The 16,126-nt window shown below is 40.8% G+C and overlaps 1 protein-coding gene across 1 annotated transcript in view; it reads left to right on the top strand.

Annotated features, from left to right (window-relative positions):
• Nucleotides 1-16,126, top strand: part of CHST11 (carbohydrate sulfotransferase 11) — a 165,282-nt gene that overhangs the window by 74,401 nt on the left and 74,755 nt on the right. The window contains exon 2 of the mRNA XM_054167848.1: nucleotides 1,167-1,252. Within this exon, the coding sequence (XP_054023823.1) occupies nucleotides 1,167-1,252 (86 nt within the window). The remainder of the gene's footprint in view (nucleotides 1-1,166; nucleotides 1,253-16,126) is intronic.

Genomic DNA, 16,126 nt, shown 5'->3' with positions numbered 1-16,126 from the left:
TATCAATCATGACTCTGTATTAGCCTTCTGTATTAAGACATTACTTGCCTGTATTCTCTGACTCTTGGCTCGAAGCCTGCAGCATCATGTCCTCAAGTGGTGCAGCTCAGAACCGTTGCTGTAGGACACTTCAGTAGTTTCTGGTTACAAAATGCAGCAAGCGGTGGTAAAAGCATGCCTGGCTCTGTTTAATGTCTTTGGAATCCCAGCAGGATCATCTTTTCTTTTGTGTCTTAATTAAAACTTGACAAGTCTCCCCTGACTGGGATGCCATGGGCATCTTGTTGCTTGATGCTCCTCCCCTAGCTAGCAAAACAAGATGGGGCAGGGGAGTGTTTGCAGAGGATGATGTGGGCCACATAAGATTAGACGAAACAGGCAAGTTCTTGTTTTCCTCATGACTACAGAATGTGATCAGAGCCGGATGGTTTTTCTATAGGCTTTTATAGCCTGAAGGGTCTTGAAACTGATGGTTCTGCATCTCTTGAGGCCTGGTCAAATTCTCTCTTGGAAACACTATATCATCTAAAGTGCTCCTCAGTCAGGTCTTTAATAAAGCCCTTGACTTCTGGTCTCCTACTGGGATGACGTAGCATATGTTGGTTTTCACATCGGTCAAACATGCAGTTGCAATACATAGAGAAAATACAGGTTGAAGCAAAAAGTGCAGCAGTACATCATGTACTGCTGAGTGTCTGTTCTAGGAAAACCAAAGAGTTTGGACAAAAGTTTTAAAATCAGATGTTTTAATAATAGATTCCTGTGTTCTTCTGTATTTAGACTGAGAGAGGCTCAAATGTTGTCTCTCAGAGATGTTTGTTGTAGGAATCCATCCCACTCCTCTCTGAGGATCAGGGAATAGGTACCTAGCACTGCTGAAAATTGAGTCTCTTTGGTCCCTAGGTTTGAATTTTTGTGCACCCAAGCTGGCAGTTTTTGGATAACAGCTTTTGCTTCCTCCCTGCACCAACCCCTGCCTTCCCCCCCCCCCCCCCCCAAATATAAAGGATTTAGCTTTTGGACCATTTGCATGGAAAGTAAAATTAGGAATTAAGACACCTAGAATTCCCTAATCTGTCAGAAAATCTCTTCTTGCTGCAGGTCTTGCGGTAGTTCACTGCTAACCAATGTTGCTAACTTGTATTAATTTCAATTTCCCCTTGCAGTAATGCGTAGAAATCCATTCGGGATGGACATTTGCTGCCGGAAAGGATCCAGAAGCCCACTCCAGGAACTGTACAATCCCACCCAGGTGAGTGTCTTGTGGTAATGTTCCAATATCCCAGGACCAGTGTACAAGTACAGTCTCTCATGAAGGTATTTTGACCTGTGGTTGTGTTTGTTGTTGGTTTGGTTTTGTTTTGTTTTGCTTTTATTTATATGCAATAGCTGCCTTCAGCTGATCCTGGGACCTGCAGAGTTCAGTTGGAGTTAGGGGTCTAATTGTTAAAGGTTTTCAGTCCTCTAATCAGTGGACCCCTCAGAGTTTTTCTTAGGTACCTAAAAGCCTTAAAAGAGTACCTTTTAGGCGAGGCATCATAATTTAATCTGTCAATGAACACACAGAGTGGCAGGGTGGGGTGAGAGAATGTGATATAGTATACATTGAACAAGGAGTGTGGTAAGATTGTAAATTGCAATCATATGAATGAATATCATAGTAGCAGGAATATCATTTATATGACTCTCAGGTAGCCAGTTGCCCTTTCTGTCCTAGTTACCTGTTTAATACCTGAGGGTCTTGATGGGATCTTAGGATAACCTAAGCTTCTTCTCATGACATGCAGCACAGGAAAGCTACCTGAAGTTTGTGTCCCCATTCGCTCTTCCAGATCAGTTTGTTCCCTACATGAATTGGCACATTCAGGAGCAGCATTTCCTGTTGGCAGCTGAGAGGAAGTGCTGCCATTGAGAGAAAATGCCAGCTGACTATTAAAGATATTTATTAAAGTTTAACAACCACCTATTATATATTTATCCATCAATGAATACATTGAGTTTTACTAAATTGGCTATTAAGGAAAAGTGACTATCCTAATGAATCTAACTTGTTAGATTTAACAGGGCAGTAAATGTTTTAAATACTATTTGTTTATGAAGAGACTCACTATTTAGTGTGAAAATGAAGTCTAAGTGATTTGAAGGATTTATGTGCAGATTTGACAATGACCCAAAGATATGTGATATCTGTTACGTAGTGCAGAAAGGCTCCATTTGCTCAAGAGTGTTGTTTTTATGAGCATGGGCTGACTTTCTGATTCAATATGAATTCTGTACATGGCTGAGAACATAAGTTTATTATATTAGTATACTGGCCTTTATTGATCATTATGGGAGTTAGCGTTGGGTAAATGGAAAGTGCATGTAAGAGCCATGAAGAGGAGCAATGCAGTGTTGCAAAGGAAAAATATTAGCATTTGCAGGTTGAATTTTGAGACTCTGCAGATGCTCAAGAAGGACATTTAAAGGAAAAGAGACTGGCTGAGTAATTGGCCTCCCTGGCATCAAAATCTCATTGCCCTTTAACATTGTTACGGCCACCATTTAGGAAAGAAACCTACCCATCTGCTGAAGGTCTGTAATCCCGGAGACCTTGCAAGCATTAACAACAGAAAAAATGTCCTGAGCTTCCTGTAGCAGGGGATGCATCTGGCAGCTCCTTCATTGCCTTTACTTCCTTTTTGTGTGCCCTGACCAAGCAGACTATTAACATCCCTTTTCAGGCTCACATATCAGCCAGGCAGAAAAGGTTGGTGTTGTGTGCTCATCATCAGGTTGTGCTGCCCCATAAAACCAAATGGACCCAGGTTGATTTACACCAGCTGAGAATTTGACTGTGGGCATTTACTATGTTGACATATAACAGCCTCTCTGATTCTGCACTGTTTTGTTTCCTTCTATGGAGTTGTTTGAGTTGTTCGCAGATGCCATCATTTGTCACTTGAATCTCTTTTTGGCTTAGTAAGGGATTGCAAAAAGGAAAAGGAAAGGAAAGGAAGAAAGAAAACTAAAATAGAAAAAGAGTAAAGACCCCAGACCAGAAAGGAAAATCTGACTTGAGTAAATTCATATATAGTAATGATCTGGAGGTGACTGAAAGGTTGATCTGGTGCTTATGGAAGCTGAATGTTAGAACTGCAGTCAGTTTTCAGTAGATTGATGATAATTGTTCATCCTTTTGGTAGAGAAAGAGAAGATAAATGGGTGGACATAGCTCTGAATTAGGGCTAGAGAAAGTGTCCATGACAAAGCCCATGAACTATTCATGTGTTAGTTGAGTGCCTGGCCTTAGGATTATTGTAGAAGTAGGAACAACTCTTTTGCTTCTTTGCCTGTTGTAATAGAGCAGAATGTGGGAAGCGTATTTGTCTGTGGACAAAAGATTTCTTCTCTAGGGCTTTCACCGCTAGATTTTTCCTGAATGCTAATATACTACAAGGGAAAGAAAAGTCAATATAACTGAACTGGATTTACACTGAGTAAGTGATTTCCAGGCTGTGGTCTCTGCATGCATGGCAGGCAGTGTGCAGTATGTCTTTGACACCTTATTATCTTATTTTTCTTTTCATTTTCAGGTGGAGGTTTAGTAATAAGTGCAGAGTTACCTGCGATAAATTTTGAGGGCTGAAATGGAATATTTCTTTAATGAGTTTATTAAAAAGCCAGTTTGGATCTGTACTAAGCAGAACTGTTTTCCTTCAGAAAGAACTGTACGTGGAAATAGAAGATTCAACACACTGTAAGCAGGAGAAACTCTAGATGTAGCTGAACACCGATGAAGAGCCTTGCAGGAGTGTGACATAAGCTTGCCTGGTATCCTGGGTGGGATTTGAAGGTTTTAATTTTTTTATGGGTTTTTTACATGATACCCCAGGGATTTAAGAATATGGATAAAGAAATACTTACAAGACATATTCTTAGAAGACAACTTACACAATTGTGTCTTGCAATTTGCGTGACTGCGTAAAGCCCCACTGCTCTAAAAATAACTGGTAATTGTGGATCAGCCTAGGAGCTGGAGTCACCAGAAGTTCAGAACTGGGCAACATCATACTTAAGGCTTGCACACTTTTATGGTTAACACTGATCTGTTTGGTGCAATTAATCTGCTACTGAATTACAAGTGATTGCAAACCAAAATAGACCAAAACAGAACAAGAGGACACAGTCTCAAGCTCACCAGGGGAGGTTTAGACTGGATGTTAGGAAGAAACTCTTCATAGAGAGAGTGATTGCCCATTGGAATGGGCTGCCCGGGGAGGTGGTGGAGTCGCCATCATTGGGGGTGTTTAGGAGGAGACTTGATGGGGTGCTTGGTGCCATGGTTTAGTTGATTAGATGGTGTTGGGTGATGGGTTGGACATGATGATCTTGAAGGTCTCTTCCAACCTGGTCTGGTCTGGTCTGGTCTGGTCTGGTCTGGTCTGGTCTGGTCTATTCTATTCTATTCTATTCTATTCTATTCTATTCTATTCTATTCTATTCTATTCTATTCTATTCTATTCTATTCTATTCTATATGTTACAGAAATGGGAAAGAATTGCATCCTAAAGTTAGATTTGTCTTCTAGCTGTCAAGACTGACATTTAATTCTCATTAACTACAGGCTGCATTATTGTTTGATCTAACTGTCTAGACTGATGAGAGGGACACAGTAGAGAACCAGTCCTGTTATGGCTAGGATGCAAGGATGATTCCCCCTCCCTGTTTCTGCTTTGGTATTGCCTGACTTTAATTTGCAAGCCCATGTGACTATTCACTAAAGTTCACATTATTTGCCTTTTGTTACTTGCCTTTCCAAACATATTTCTTTTTGTCAAGGAGATGTATTTCTTGGTGTATCTGGAGCCAAAATGTCTGGTGATTTGCTAAACCTGGTGAATCAGACTGGTGGACCTTGAATTGTCTTTGTGCTATGAAGTTGTATCGGACTGGTTTGGAGCCATCATTCCCAAACAACCTATTGCTTCTGTTGCTTCTGCTTTATTTTCTCCACTTCTTTCCACCAAATGAAAGGAAGAAAGTGAGCTGTTGCCTTCCAGACAATGTTTATACATCCCCAGTCACCTCAGGCCACAAATGCTTCTTTTGGGGAGCTGCCATGTGATCGGTTATCTGTGGGATAGGCTGCCTGGATAGCATCAGCAAACACCAACATAGTTCAACCCACATCACTCAGCTTACACGTGGGTTGCTAGTTTCCTGTCTTCAGTTGATTTCCAGTCTCTAGGATGACTCTGTGTGACACACTACCAATTCCTGGATGGAGTTTTGTAGTGAGTTTTGTGTTCTGACCTTCATGTACACATTGTCCATAGCACTTTGAATCAAAAGTTCAAATACTTAAAATATTGTATTTCTGTCCTTTGTGATCCTGAGGCTCTGAGCACTGTCCAGTTTGCTTCTGTGTGCTGTGGCTTCTCATTCTGATAAATGCAAGAACCAAAGGGCAGGTCACTGAATAGGATGAAAGGTCCAGCTTGCCTGGTGTTCTGGCTCTGGCAGCAGGTGACTAGGGCAGACTATGAGAAGGATAAAGAACTCATCATACTCTGCCATTGCTTGACAACCTGTGGGTCACAAGTTTCCTGAGCCAGACACATGTGTTCATCAGCTATTTCGTGCAAGAAGAGCCTAAGATGCAAGACAATTACTCTATCAATCAAAAGGAGAAAAACGGTCTCCAAAGATCATTGCTAATTTCAGCAAAAGATTTTTACACCAGCACTATGCACCAGTGCTATACACTAATTTTTCTCCCATTTTCACATATATATATGGTGGGTGCCTAATTTCCAACCGCAGACAGCAATACAGTGAACTTCGTTGTTACAGATACAGTGAACTTAAGGGCATGAGGAATAGTGCACTTCTGTCTAAAGAACAATACTTTAGAAGCTATTGATGCTTTGCTGAGATGAAAAGTTAGAAATATGTGCCCTGTTTGAGGGCAAGAAGTGGCCCAACATTCTACCAGGACTGAAAACTTGTGTTGTGTGATTTATGCTGAACTTTTCAGGCAAATCTGTGCAGGCAATAACAGTGTGGTAAGTGCAGCTCAATGACAGGATCTGACTGATCATAGATTAAAAAAATCCTCCAAAGGAAAAAAAAAAAAAGCAGGATTGAGGCATAGGAAAGAAAAGCCAAGTATGGGGTTAGTAAACAACTTTATATGTAATTAGCTGCCCTTGCTGTAGCAAAATGTCTGCTGATGAGAGAAGAGCTAATTGATTTATTCCAAGAATGACTTCTTATGCAAAGACATTGCTTACAGTTGTGCTTGGAAGTAGTAAAACAGCAGCTGGACTGGGATGAAATATTACATTAACCTTAGCAGAAAAATTTCACTGGTGAGAATGCTTTGTTATTAATTACTGATTACAAATGATAAGAGCCTATTTTAGATGCTGAGGAAATGACTCAGGGAAAGCAGGGTTTCATGTACAGTGTGCTTCATAGATCATTTGTTGTGACATGATGGATGCCTTTGTAAGTCAAAAGGGAATTAATCAGACAAGTATGTACAGTAACTACCAGCACTCAAGGCCAGAATTATACCCAGGACATGTTCATTCAAGTTACTGTAGTGCATTGTGATGTATTTTTGGGCACCTGTGTTTAATAAAAGTCTTGTTACCTGTATGAAATGAAAAAATACAACCATCACTCAAAATAGCTCAGATTTCCTGGTAGAATAAGAAGCAGCACAGACCTCTTTTTAATTTCTCCAGTCTTTGACTCATATTTTATTGTTTTGAGAGAATGTGAGTTTAAAGATAAAGGTTTTCTGGAGACATACAAGTATGAGAAGAAAGATTTACTAATACAGGAGACATGACCAAAACCAAAAGGGTTGTATGTGTTGGAGGAGAGAGGATAGCACAGCTTTCAAAACTGGGTATCTATGTGTATTGTGTCGGGTTCCCTGTTAGATGAGTACTTGGACAGCAGAGTGGAGAGGAGACCTGGGCTCCACCACTTAGACCTGGTGGTGTTCATCAGCTTTAATTGTCTCCAAACAGGGCCTCTGGTGACCCAAACAATGCTGATTCAGTCAAATGCTTGCTCCAAACCGAGTAATGTTCAGAGGAGGCACCTGCCTCTTTCTCTGTGTTAAGTTCCTTTTATTTCCCAACCCACTTGAAAGTTATATGCCACAAAACCTCGATAATCACATATTGAAATGCAGGGACATGGGGTAGCTTGGAAGATTAGGAAGCAAAGGGCAGTGGGAGAATATCACTGTTTACAGATAGGTGCAATGAGCACAGATTTCTTTCCCTTACTCCACTAGAGCAGAGTGCATCCTTTCTGTCTGTGCTTTAACAAGCATTCCAGCACCACTGGCTAAGTAGCTGGATCCCAATAGTCTCTGGCTAGACCTTAGAAACCATAGCCTCTCTCATTTATTTCTGGTGCAGGTAGTTTTTGGGCAACTTATTTCCTGTTCCCCCCCTATTGTGTGAAGTGTATTGCTTTTCATTTTCCTGTATAGGAATTGTAGCAACAGGGCCAGATGATTCTTTAAATCCAGAGAACCCAACTGCAGCATCTTTCCCTGCGGGACAGTAATGTATCCCAATAGACATAATAATGAAAATGAGGAAATTCAGGCACAAAACCTAGCAACTGATACTTCTAATTCTTATTTACTGTCTAATATTAAGGAAGGGCAGAGAAGCTGTTAAATTTGCAATGATTTCCAAGAGATTAGCTTCCCAAGTCTCATTTTCACAGTCTTAAATATATATGATGTAGCATCTCAACTCCTACAGACTGAACTGTGATCTTTGTTGACGCCGTATGTAATATTGATAGGTATTATTTGTTCACTTTTTAGCTCTCTACAATATAAACTTACCTCAATAACTTAATCATCTGCACCTTATCAAAGCTTTCCTCAGTAAAAGTGCAGTAATCTGCTTGTACATTTATGAAGAGAGATCCAGGGATGCTTCTCTGTGTATGGATATTACAGACAAAGTAAGGTTAAACTATGGTCCCCTTGAAAGATGTTGCTGCAGAAGCCAGCATGCCTTCTGACACTAAGGAAATTCCTGGTACTGCAAGGAGGCAGCTGGTAGAGTTTTTGTACAAATGTGTGAATCATTAAATCAAGGACCAATTATTTAAGGATGTTTTCTAAGTTTCTCCTTCCTGAAGTTTGTGGAGAGGTGTAAGGTGGGTTGAGCTGGGTGCTGCAGTCTAATCCGTACTGCTTGTTTAGTGCATTGGAGAAGCACACTTATTCTCCAGCGGGGCTGCTCTGCATGGCGATGGACAGGGCTGAGCCAAAAAAGGTCAGCTGGAAAATATGCACTTCAGGGATGACTGAAACTAGCTGTGAATCTGGGCTCAGTTCTTCCAGTAGTAGTAGCCGGGAAACCCTTGGGTTGACATGATGTTAATCTCACAGCTCTGTATGGGCACTTGAGGCAATTTGACTGTGCATCCCACACCTGGCAGTGGGGTGCTCAAATCACATGTAAGGGTGATGCAGTCCTGTTGATGCTGCCTTGCATCCTGACACTAAATAGAAGAAATGAGCAGGATTTCAGGCTAACAGGCTCTTCATTAAGCCTCTTGTCACAATGGTCTGAGGCTATAATAGAGTAAGAATTGTGGTCATTTTAAGACCTCATATGCTCGTCTGTTGGTTGAGTAAAACAAGCAGCAAATCGCACCTTGCTCTGTCAATCTTATTTGTCTGATATAGTGAGCCCCTTGTGATGGCAGTAATTAACAGTTCACTGAATTCAAAGTATGAACTGGAGGGGCCCAGGCTGTTGCTGCTGCTGGTCTAAGCAATCTCCCAGAACCAGAGAACCAGGAGCCAAAATCCCTGGAAGCAGAGGATGTCTGCCCCATGCATGGGAAACGGCCAAGCTGCTGGTTGGTGGACTTTTTCTTATATTTGCTTGTTTAAGCATCAGACTGAAAGATTTATTGTTTCAATAATCATCACTTGGGTGAGCCACACTTAAATTGCTTTTACTCACTAATTTTCAGCCCTTGCTTCTGTAGAAAGAAAAGGGTGTGTGGGGGGAAGTATTTTTACAAGGTGATACCTGTGCAGCATTTGAACACATCAGGTGTCTTTTTTGTATTGTATATGTCTGTCTTGCCCAACCACCCCCCCACCCCCCTAAAAATAGCACAGTAGTAATTATACTGGCTCCACTCAAGTAGATCTTTGTTGCTCTACCAACCTGTAGCAGCAGTTGCATACCCTTGTGTGGATGGGATCTCATGTCTGAACCATCTGTACCTTTGTGGGGCAAAGGCAAATTGTGGGGAGCAGAATGAAAACAAAATTGTGTTTCCTTCACACTGAGACTATTGTGTGGTTGCTTTGGAGGGGGTGAGTGGTTTTCTGCTCTAGTTTTTCCAGCATACTCTCAGGGTAGATGTGTCTGTCCATTCATAACCTTGGGAGAAAAGTGAAACCTGATCTCTTGTAAATTGATGGCAAAATTCCTAAGCTGTAAAGAGGCCAAACTTGTAGTTAAAAGATCTGATTCAGAGGATCAGAGGGGAGCTATAACTGTAACTGTTGTTTTATCTCCTTTTCCACTATTTCACACGTTCTCTTGTGCTAGAAAATGCTAAAGAATATAAGTCTGACAAGACTCCAAGACTCCTCTTATTCTTTTCTTTTCTTTTTTTTCTTTTTCTTTCTTTTTTTCTGGTAGCAATGTTCTAACTGTAACCAAACCAAAGAGAATTGGCAAACTTAGAGCATGCTGAAGTTCATATGTATTTCTGGTGCCTGGAAAATCCAGGAAGGTGTATTCTTTCTTTTCAGTTTTGAATTACATATGAACAGTATTTTGAGTATGGTTCCAGCACAGAGCTAAAAGCAAAATGTTACATCCAAGCTTTAGAGGAACAGTAAAAAAAATCACAATATACCCACAGTCAGGTTGCCTGACTGCACAGCCAATTGGAAAACCTCTGTAGCTATCAAGTAGATGCTCTAATATAACTCTTTTCTCCCTGTAAAAGTGGGCCATGTCTCAGATCATTTCAGACAAGCATCTGGGGATTAGTAAGAGGAAGTGAATATTAATTCAATTAGAGGACAGAAGATGCACCTACAAGCTAGTGCAGGGAATTAATGTCAGGAGACAAAGTAACAAAGACATCTCTAGCTGGGAGAGGATAGTTTCATCTATTGAAGTCAGGCTTGGGTTTTGCCTTGCATACATTTTACTTAGGAAATGATAGTTGAAGGACTTGCATTTACATAGCAATATAGTGAATGTCATATTTTAGGAACTAAGCCTTGATGTCAATAGATGGATGGTGAGCTGGAGAGCCAATGCACAGTGGTAGCTTTCAGTTCATCTTTATACATTAAATATTCATCAATAAATTCATCTGAAGGAGAAAAGAAGTGTTTCATTGAACTGGTAAGGAGAAGCTGAAATAGTTGGTACTTCTCCAAAGCATAATGTCTTACTTAATGAAACTGAATGAAGGTTCCTGTGGTGAAGGTAAGATGCAGTATTCTGTACTTCCACAAGTGCTGCTTTCTTTCTGTAAGAGATGGTTGTGCTGCTGATATCATTCTATAAAGTAATAGCAAAGAATTTCTATTATGAGCAGTTAGTGTAGACACAGGAGAGACTTTTCCCTTCTTTTTTTCCCATAGTTTTGGATCTATAAAAGCCTATATATGGACTTTCTTACAGTTAAATGCCACATTTCTACAGCCTGAAAATGAACCCTTCCACAATACACTTTCCAGACATGGGCACTCTTGTCACTAAATGGGTAAGTCCTATAGGCTTCTCTCACCCTCTCCACACAGGCTTCCATTTGTGCATGGTCTTCTGTTCATTTGTTTCTCCATCTGAAGAATGTAGGTGTTCTGCTCAGCTCTCTGCCCTATGCACAGGTATGAGTCTGCAAAGATACTTTTGTCTCTGTTTTTGAACAATTCCTATCCTACTTAGGGTTTAGCCTCTGGCAAGGACTCAGGGGCTTCTAGATAGTGCTAAAAACAAGTGCAATGTGAATATACAAATATGTAGTTGTGTATGTTTGGAGGGAAATTTTACCCCATAGGAAGCTTTGCATTGACAGCATGATGGTGGAGCACTGTACACACAGCTATGTCCAGCTCCTGAACAGCCCCACAGGGCTCAGTTATGCCTTATGCAGGGTGTCTAGCTGTAGGGATAGGATGCATTCCACTGATTTCTCTGCAGCTGTTTTTCTGATCTTCTCTTCATGTAACCTTGGGTTAATAAACAGTTTGCTGAATTTGCATCTGTGTGCAGGAGGATAAGGTTGTCTCCTTGCCAAGACCTACTTCTCTCTTCTTGCTGTTCCTCCTCCTCATTTCCTCCAGCCCAGAAATCTCCTCCTCAGCCTGGTGTCTTCTGCTCTGCTCAGTCCCCCTCTCCCATTCCTACTTTGTATCCTACAAAAATGTGAATGTTTTTACATGGGTTACAGTGCAGGTTTGTGGTCATGGCATTATGGAAAAAGTGGTGGAGCAAGACAGTGAAGGAACAACAAAGCAGACTGAGAGGAGAGACTCGTACCTCTGAAAATCACACTGTTATTTATTTGTTTAATTTTAGTTGAATGATGCAAAACCAAACCAGACTTTTGCCTGTCTGCTGGTAAAGAGAGCTCAGCACCTTCATTTGAGTTGATAACAAGCAGGATTACTTTTAATAGGAATGTAGAAAAAATTGCTTTTGTGTCAAAAAAGTAATGGCAGGCCACCTCTGGTGCTTATTAAAAATTTAAGGAGCTAGAAAATAAGCAGCAGCAGATCTGTGGTTTCACCTCCAACAACCTCTAAAGAAGTCATGGGACACTGGGATATAAATGCATCGAACAGCTTTGTTTTCAAAAGGGGTGTAACAGATCTGTGCATCCTGCTTACAATCTCTGAATTACACAGCTCCTGATAGGCAGCAGAAGAATTGGTTGAGTTTTCAAGCATCACCTTCATGCCTTGCAGAGAGTACTATGTCCTAGTCCTCTGACAGACCCACCTTAATTTTCACTTGGGCTGTTGAGTTACTGTATAAAATATTGATGCTGAAAGAAGAAAACTGCCTTTTTACCCAAGTGTAAATGATCTTGAAACAAAATACATGGGATAAAAAGAATGATTTCTTAGAGAGGTTTAATGAATAATTGATTTCTGCTTCTCATGACATTATCAGTGTAATTAAATCGGTGGCAAAAGAAGTAACACAGAAGGTATCATCTGCTAAGACACCAAATCTCTCCATCTGACCATTGGCAAGGTACTGCCATCTGTTACTAAGGGCTGTCCTGCAGTCATATAGGTCCAGTCATGTAGGTTCAAGCATCTGTCTTGCCACTAACAAGTCAGTCTTGTCTAAGTACCAACATGTTAAGAATCCATATATTCAATAAGTTCTCTGCATCCAAAACTAACCTAAATAAGCTTCCTTCCTTACTACCAAACTCGTACCTGGAAGCTGTATGCTGAAATGATTCTTTGTGCCAATGGCTATTGCCATGTGCTAGTTGCTAGCCTGGGTCACTCACTAAGCCCCAGGAGATGGTCACTGTTGTGATTCCTTTGGCTTCAGCTGTAAAATTGGAGAGGCATGGGGAATGAGAATAGGGGATAGGAGAATAGTCTGGGTGCAACTGGGCTTGACCAGCATGTTTGTCTTTAGAAAATGCTTATATGCACTGAGAAATAGGACATGGAGTTTAACTTTAGGGGCCAAGCAAAGATAAAACTAAAGGGAAGACCTCAGCCTGTAGATGTGGGAGCTGTAAATAAACCATTAATTTAGACATTAGAGTTATAAATCTATTACAATTAACAGCTACTGTTGCTTTATTCTGCAGAATTAATTCTGAGAAGCAGCTTCTGGCTTCCCTCTAAGTAACATCTTCTGAACACCCCAAGGGTCTTTTGGAATAATATGCTGCTCTGTGTGTCCCTGCTGTTACACACATCAGCATCAGCCTCAGATCCCTCATACAGTGAAGTGCTAGAGCATGTTTTAATGCAAAGCTACAAGTCACAGTGTCACAGTATATCAGAGGTTGGAAGGGACCTCAAGAGATCATCAGGTCCAACCCCCCTGCCAAAGCAGGATCACTTAGAGTAGTCTGCACAGGAATACATCCAGGTGGGTTTTGAAAGTCTCCAGAGAAGGAGACTCCACAACCTCCCTGGGCAGCCTGTTCCAGTGCTCCATTACCCTCACTGTAAAGAAGCTTCTCATGTTGAGGTGAAGTCTTCTATGCTCATGTTTGAATGTGTTATTCCTTGTCTTATTGTGCACCACCAAAGAGAGCTTGGCCCCATCCACTTGACACCCACCCCTTGGATATTTATACAGATGGGTGAGATCCCCTCTCAGTCTTCTCTTCTCAAGACTAAACATCCCCATGGAATAGGAAATCTAAATACTCTACTGCTTGGTAGGTCAGTGTGTAGGTGATGAAATTGTTTGATGTCTTTTGAAATTCAGTAGAGGTCTTCTAGTAGACTCTTGCAGATATTGGATAAGCCTCTTGTATCATGCATAAGAGGAGTCTCATCCAGTGGCTACTGAAGTCAGCAGAAAATCTCACCCAATGGTTACTTTGCCCTGGGTTCAGTCTTTTAGTTACACAGACTATGTGCTATAGGAAATGTTCAGCTGATGTTGTTATCAGCTCTGTGCTATAAATAACACACTGAGCAACTGTTCTTGGACAGCTAATGTTTGTTCAGTGATACTTATTTATGCATACTGTAGTCTGTATCTGAAATGTGGGAATATGAATGATTTTATTGAATCACCATAATGATAATACAGTAATCATCATCATTTCAAAGTCATAGCAGTAGTGGCCTAGTGGTTCTTGCATCCTACTGTGCTGCAGCTATGTTCAGTCAGTGCTGCTGTCTGAGCTAGTATGCACAGTGAGCACACCCTACATTTTAATACTGATTTTGTCATTTGTATTTTTTGTCATCAAATCATCATGTCTCTGCTTCCACACTTGTAAAGTGACTTAGGCCTGTTTATCTATTTCTCAGGAGCATACTGGTGGTATAATTATTGTCTGCATAGTGATTCAGCTGTAGAGAATGACAAGTACAATTACTGGTTACAAGTGAAAGTGTGCATCTACCAAAACTACACAGCTGCCGTGAGATGTCTCTCTTAAATTCTTCATTTACTTGAAGGCAAGCCAAGTATTTGTTCCTAACTGTAATTGATTTAAATCAAGATGTGCCCATTTGATTTTCTGACATAAAGCATTGTCTCTGTAGCATCCACCAACATATACTAAGTCTGAATAGTCATCTAAATAACATCTGAGAGAGCCAACGTTTATGTGAAGGTCTTTATAGATCAAGGGCAACCTGCCTCTCATACACAAATAGGAACACAGATTTGTGTGTACCCCAGCAGCTGCTGAAATCTGTAGAGGTGTGCTTTGTTCTGCCAGCAGAGTTTGTGCCAGTCTTGGAAAGTGATGGTTTTGTATGCCCAGTGCTTTATTATGCATATAAAATATGTATTAGTAAACCTGAATTTTGGTTCCACAAGATGTATTTGCTTGACTGAGTATGTTTGGCTTTCTGTACTCCAGCTGCCGAGGTTTGAGCTGAAGCAAGTAAATTCTCAATGGGGAGAATAATTGTTTCAGCTCAGGATGAAGTGACTAATCATTAGGAATTCAATTGGCATGAAGTGCACAACATTAATCATGATACACTAATATGTCATCAATGTAGATGTAGTGTGTACTCCACTGAAATTTGCTAATTAGTATATGTGGGTTTTATTGGGAAGGGTTAATGTGTGCTCTGTTGTTAAGCAGGATGTGGCAGCATCAGACCCCAAGAACCAAGAGGTTTTAAAGAGACTGCTGTTCTGAGCACATGTTAGTGAGAGTTCAAGTCCTTAGAAAAGATACTCCCCCCCCTCCAGAATCTGATAGTGAATTCTGGTAGCTTAAACAAAGTTATGTAGATGCCCTGAATGTCCCATGGGCCACTACAAGGGAGGCCTAATTTGCAGCAGGAGTGCAACTGGGTGCTGTGTAGCTGAGAAATCTCCAGCAGGGGACATAGACACTTATGCCTGAAGCAGACCTTGCCTACTGTGAAGGGAAAGGCATTGGCACCTGCCTGACAGCTTTCACTAGAACCCTCAGAGCTCTGAGGCATGAACCTGCTGTAACATACATCCCATCAGACTGAGCTGGACCTCTGCATCATGGTCCCAGAGTCCTGCTGCACCTGGGGCTGACTTTGCATGTTCTTGCTATTGTCTATCTTACCCCTAAATGGTTTTGAGCTCTGTTCTGAAACTATTAAAATTATAATACTTTAACATAATGAATGAATATGAATATTAATCTGAAAAGCATCTGGCTTATTCTAAATAACTTCAAATAAAATGTTTCTATTTCCTGCTTGCTAGCCAACAGTTACTGCATGTCTCTGAGACCAAATTATTCATTGCATTCATTTGCTTTGCAGCAATGTGGACTTCTGTGTTGAGAATTAAAAGCAGTCTCCTACGTTTAATGCCTGAGGGCACAAATGTTACCTGTTTAAACATAATTTTTCAATTATCCTTTGAATCATCTGCCTTCCAGCTCTTCCCAGAGTCTGTAAAATAGCCTTCTGACTATGTATCAAAAACCCCACTGCCTCCCATTCTTTTGGTTCATTTCCCTAAACTGTAATCAAGTACTGTCTGTGTAATAAAAATGAAATGTCTGTCTGGAACAGCATTCTTCACTTTTGTTATTGAAAAAAAAGGCATTACTGTTCCTTTGTCAAATATATCTATTTAACAAATCATCCCATTTCCTTCCATCTTCAGCTTTGCTTTTCTTTTACATTTCCTTTTTTTTCTTAAAGGCACAGAGAGCCATTCTTTCCTGATCATAAAGGCCAGGCTTGATTAGTTTCTTACACTGTAATTTGAAGAAACCTAACAGATTATGGCAAATGCTCAGCTGCTGCTGGTGTAATACACCAAAGGGAGAAGAACAGACCAAATGGTCCAGAGGATCTCCTTCAGTGGCAGCTAAATGCCATTAAAATCTGTGCACAGAGCCCAAGTCATATTTAGCTCAGGAAGAGGGGGGAAATATATTGATT

The sequence above is a fragment of the Dryobates pubescens genome, chromosome 15, assembly GCF_014839835.1.
Source record: "Dryobates pubescens isolate bDryPub1 chromosome 15, bDryPub1.pri, whole genome shotgun sequence".
NCBI classification, from domain to species: Eukaryota; Metazoa; Chordata; class Aves; order Piciformes; family Picidae; genus Dryobates; species Dryobates pubescens.
The sequence above is the reverse complement of the archived record's forward strand: the minus strand, read 5'-3'. Positions and strand labels throughout refer to the sequence as shown.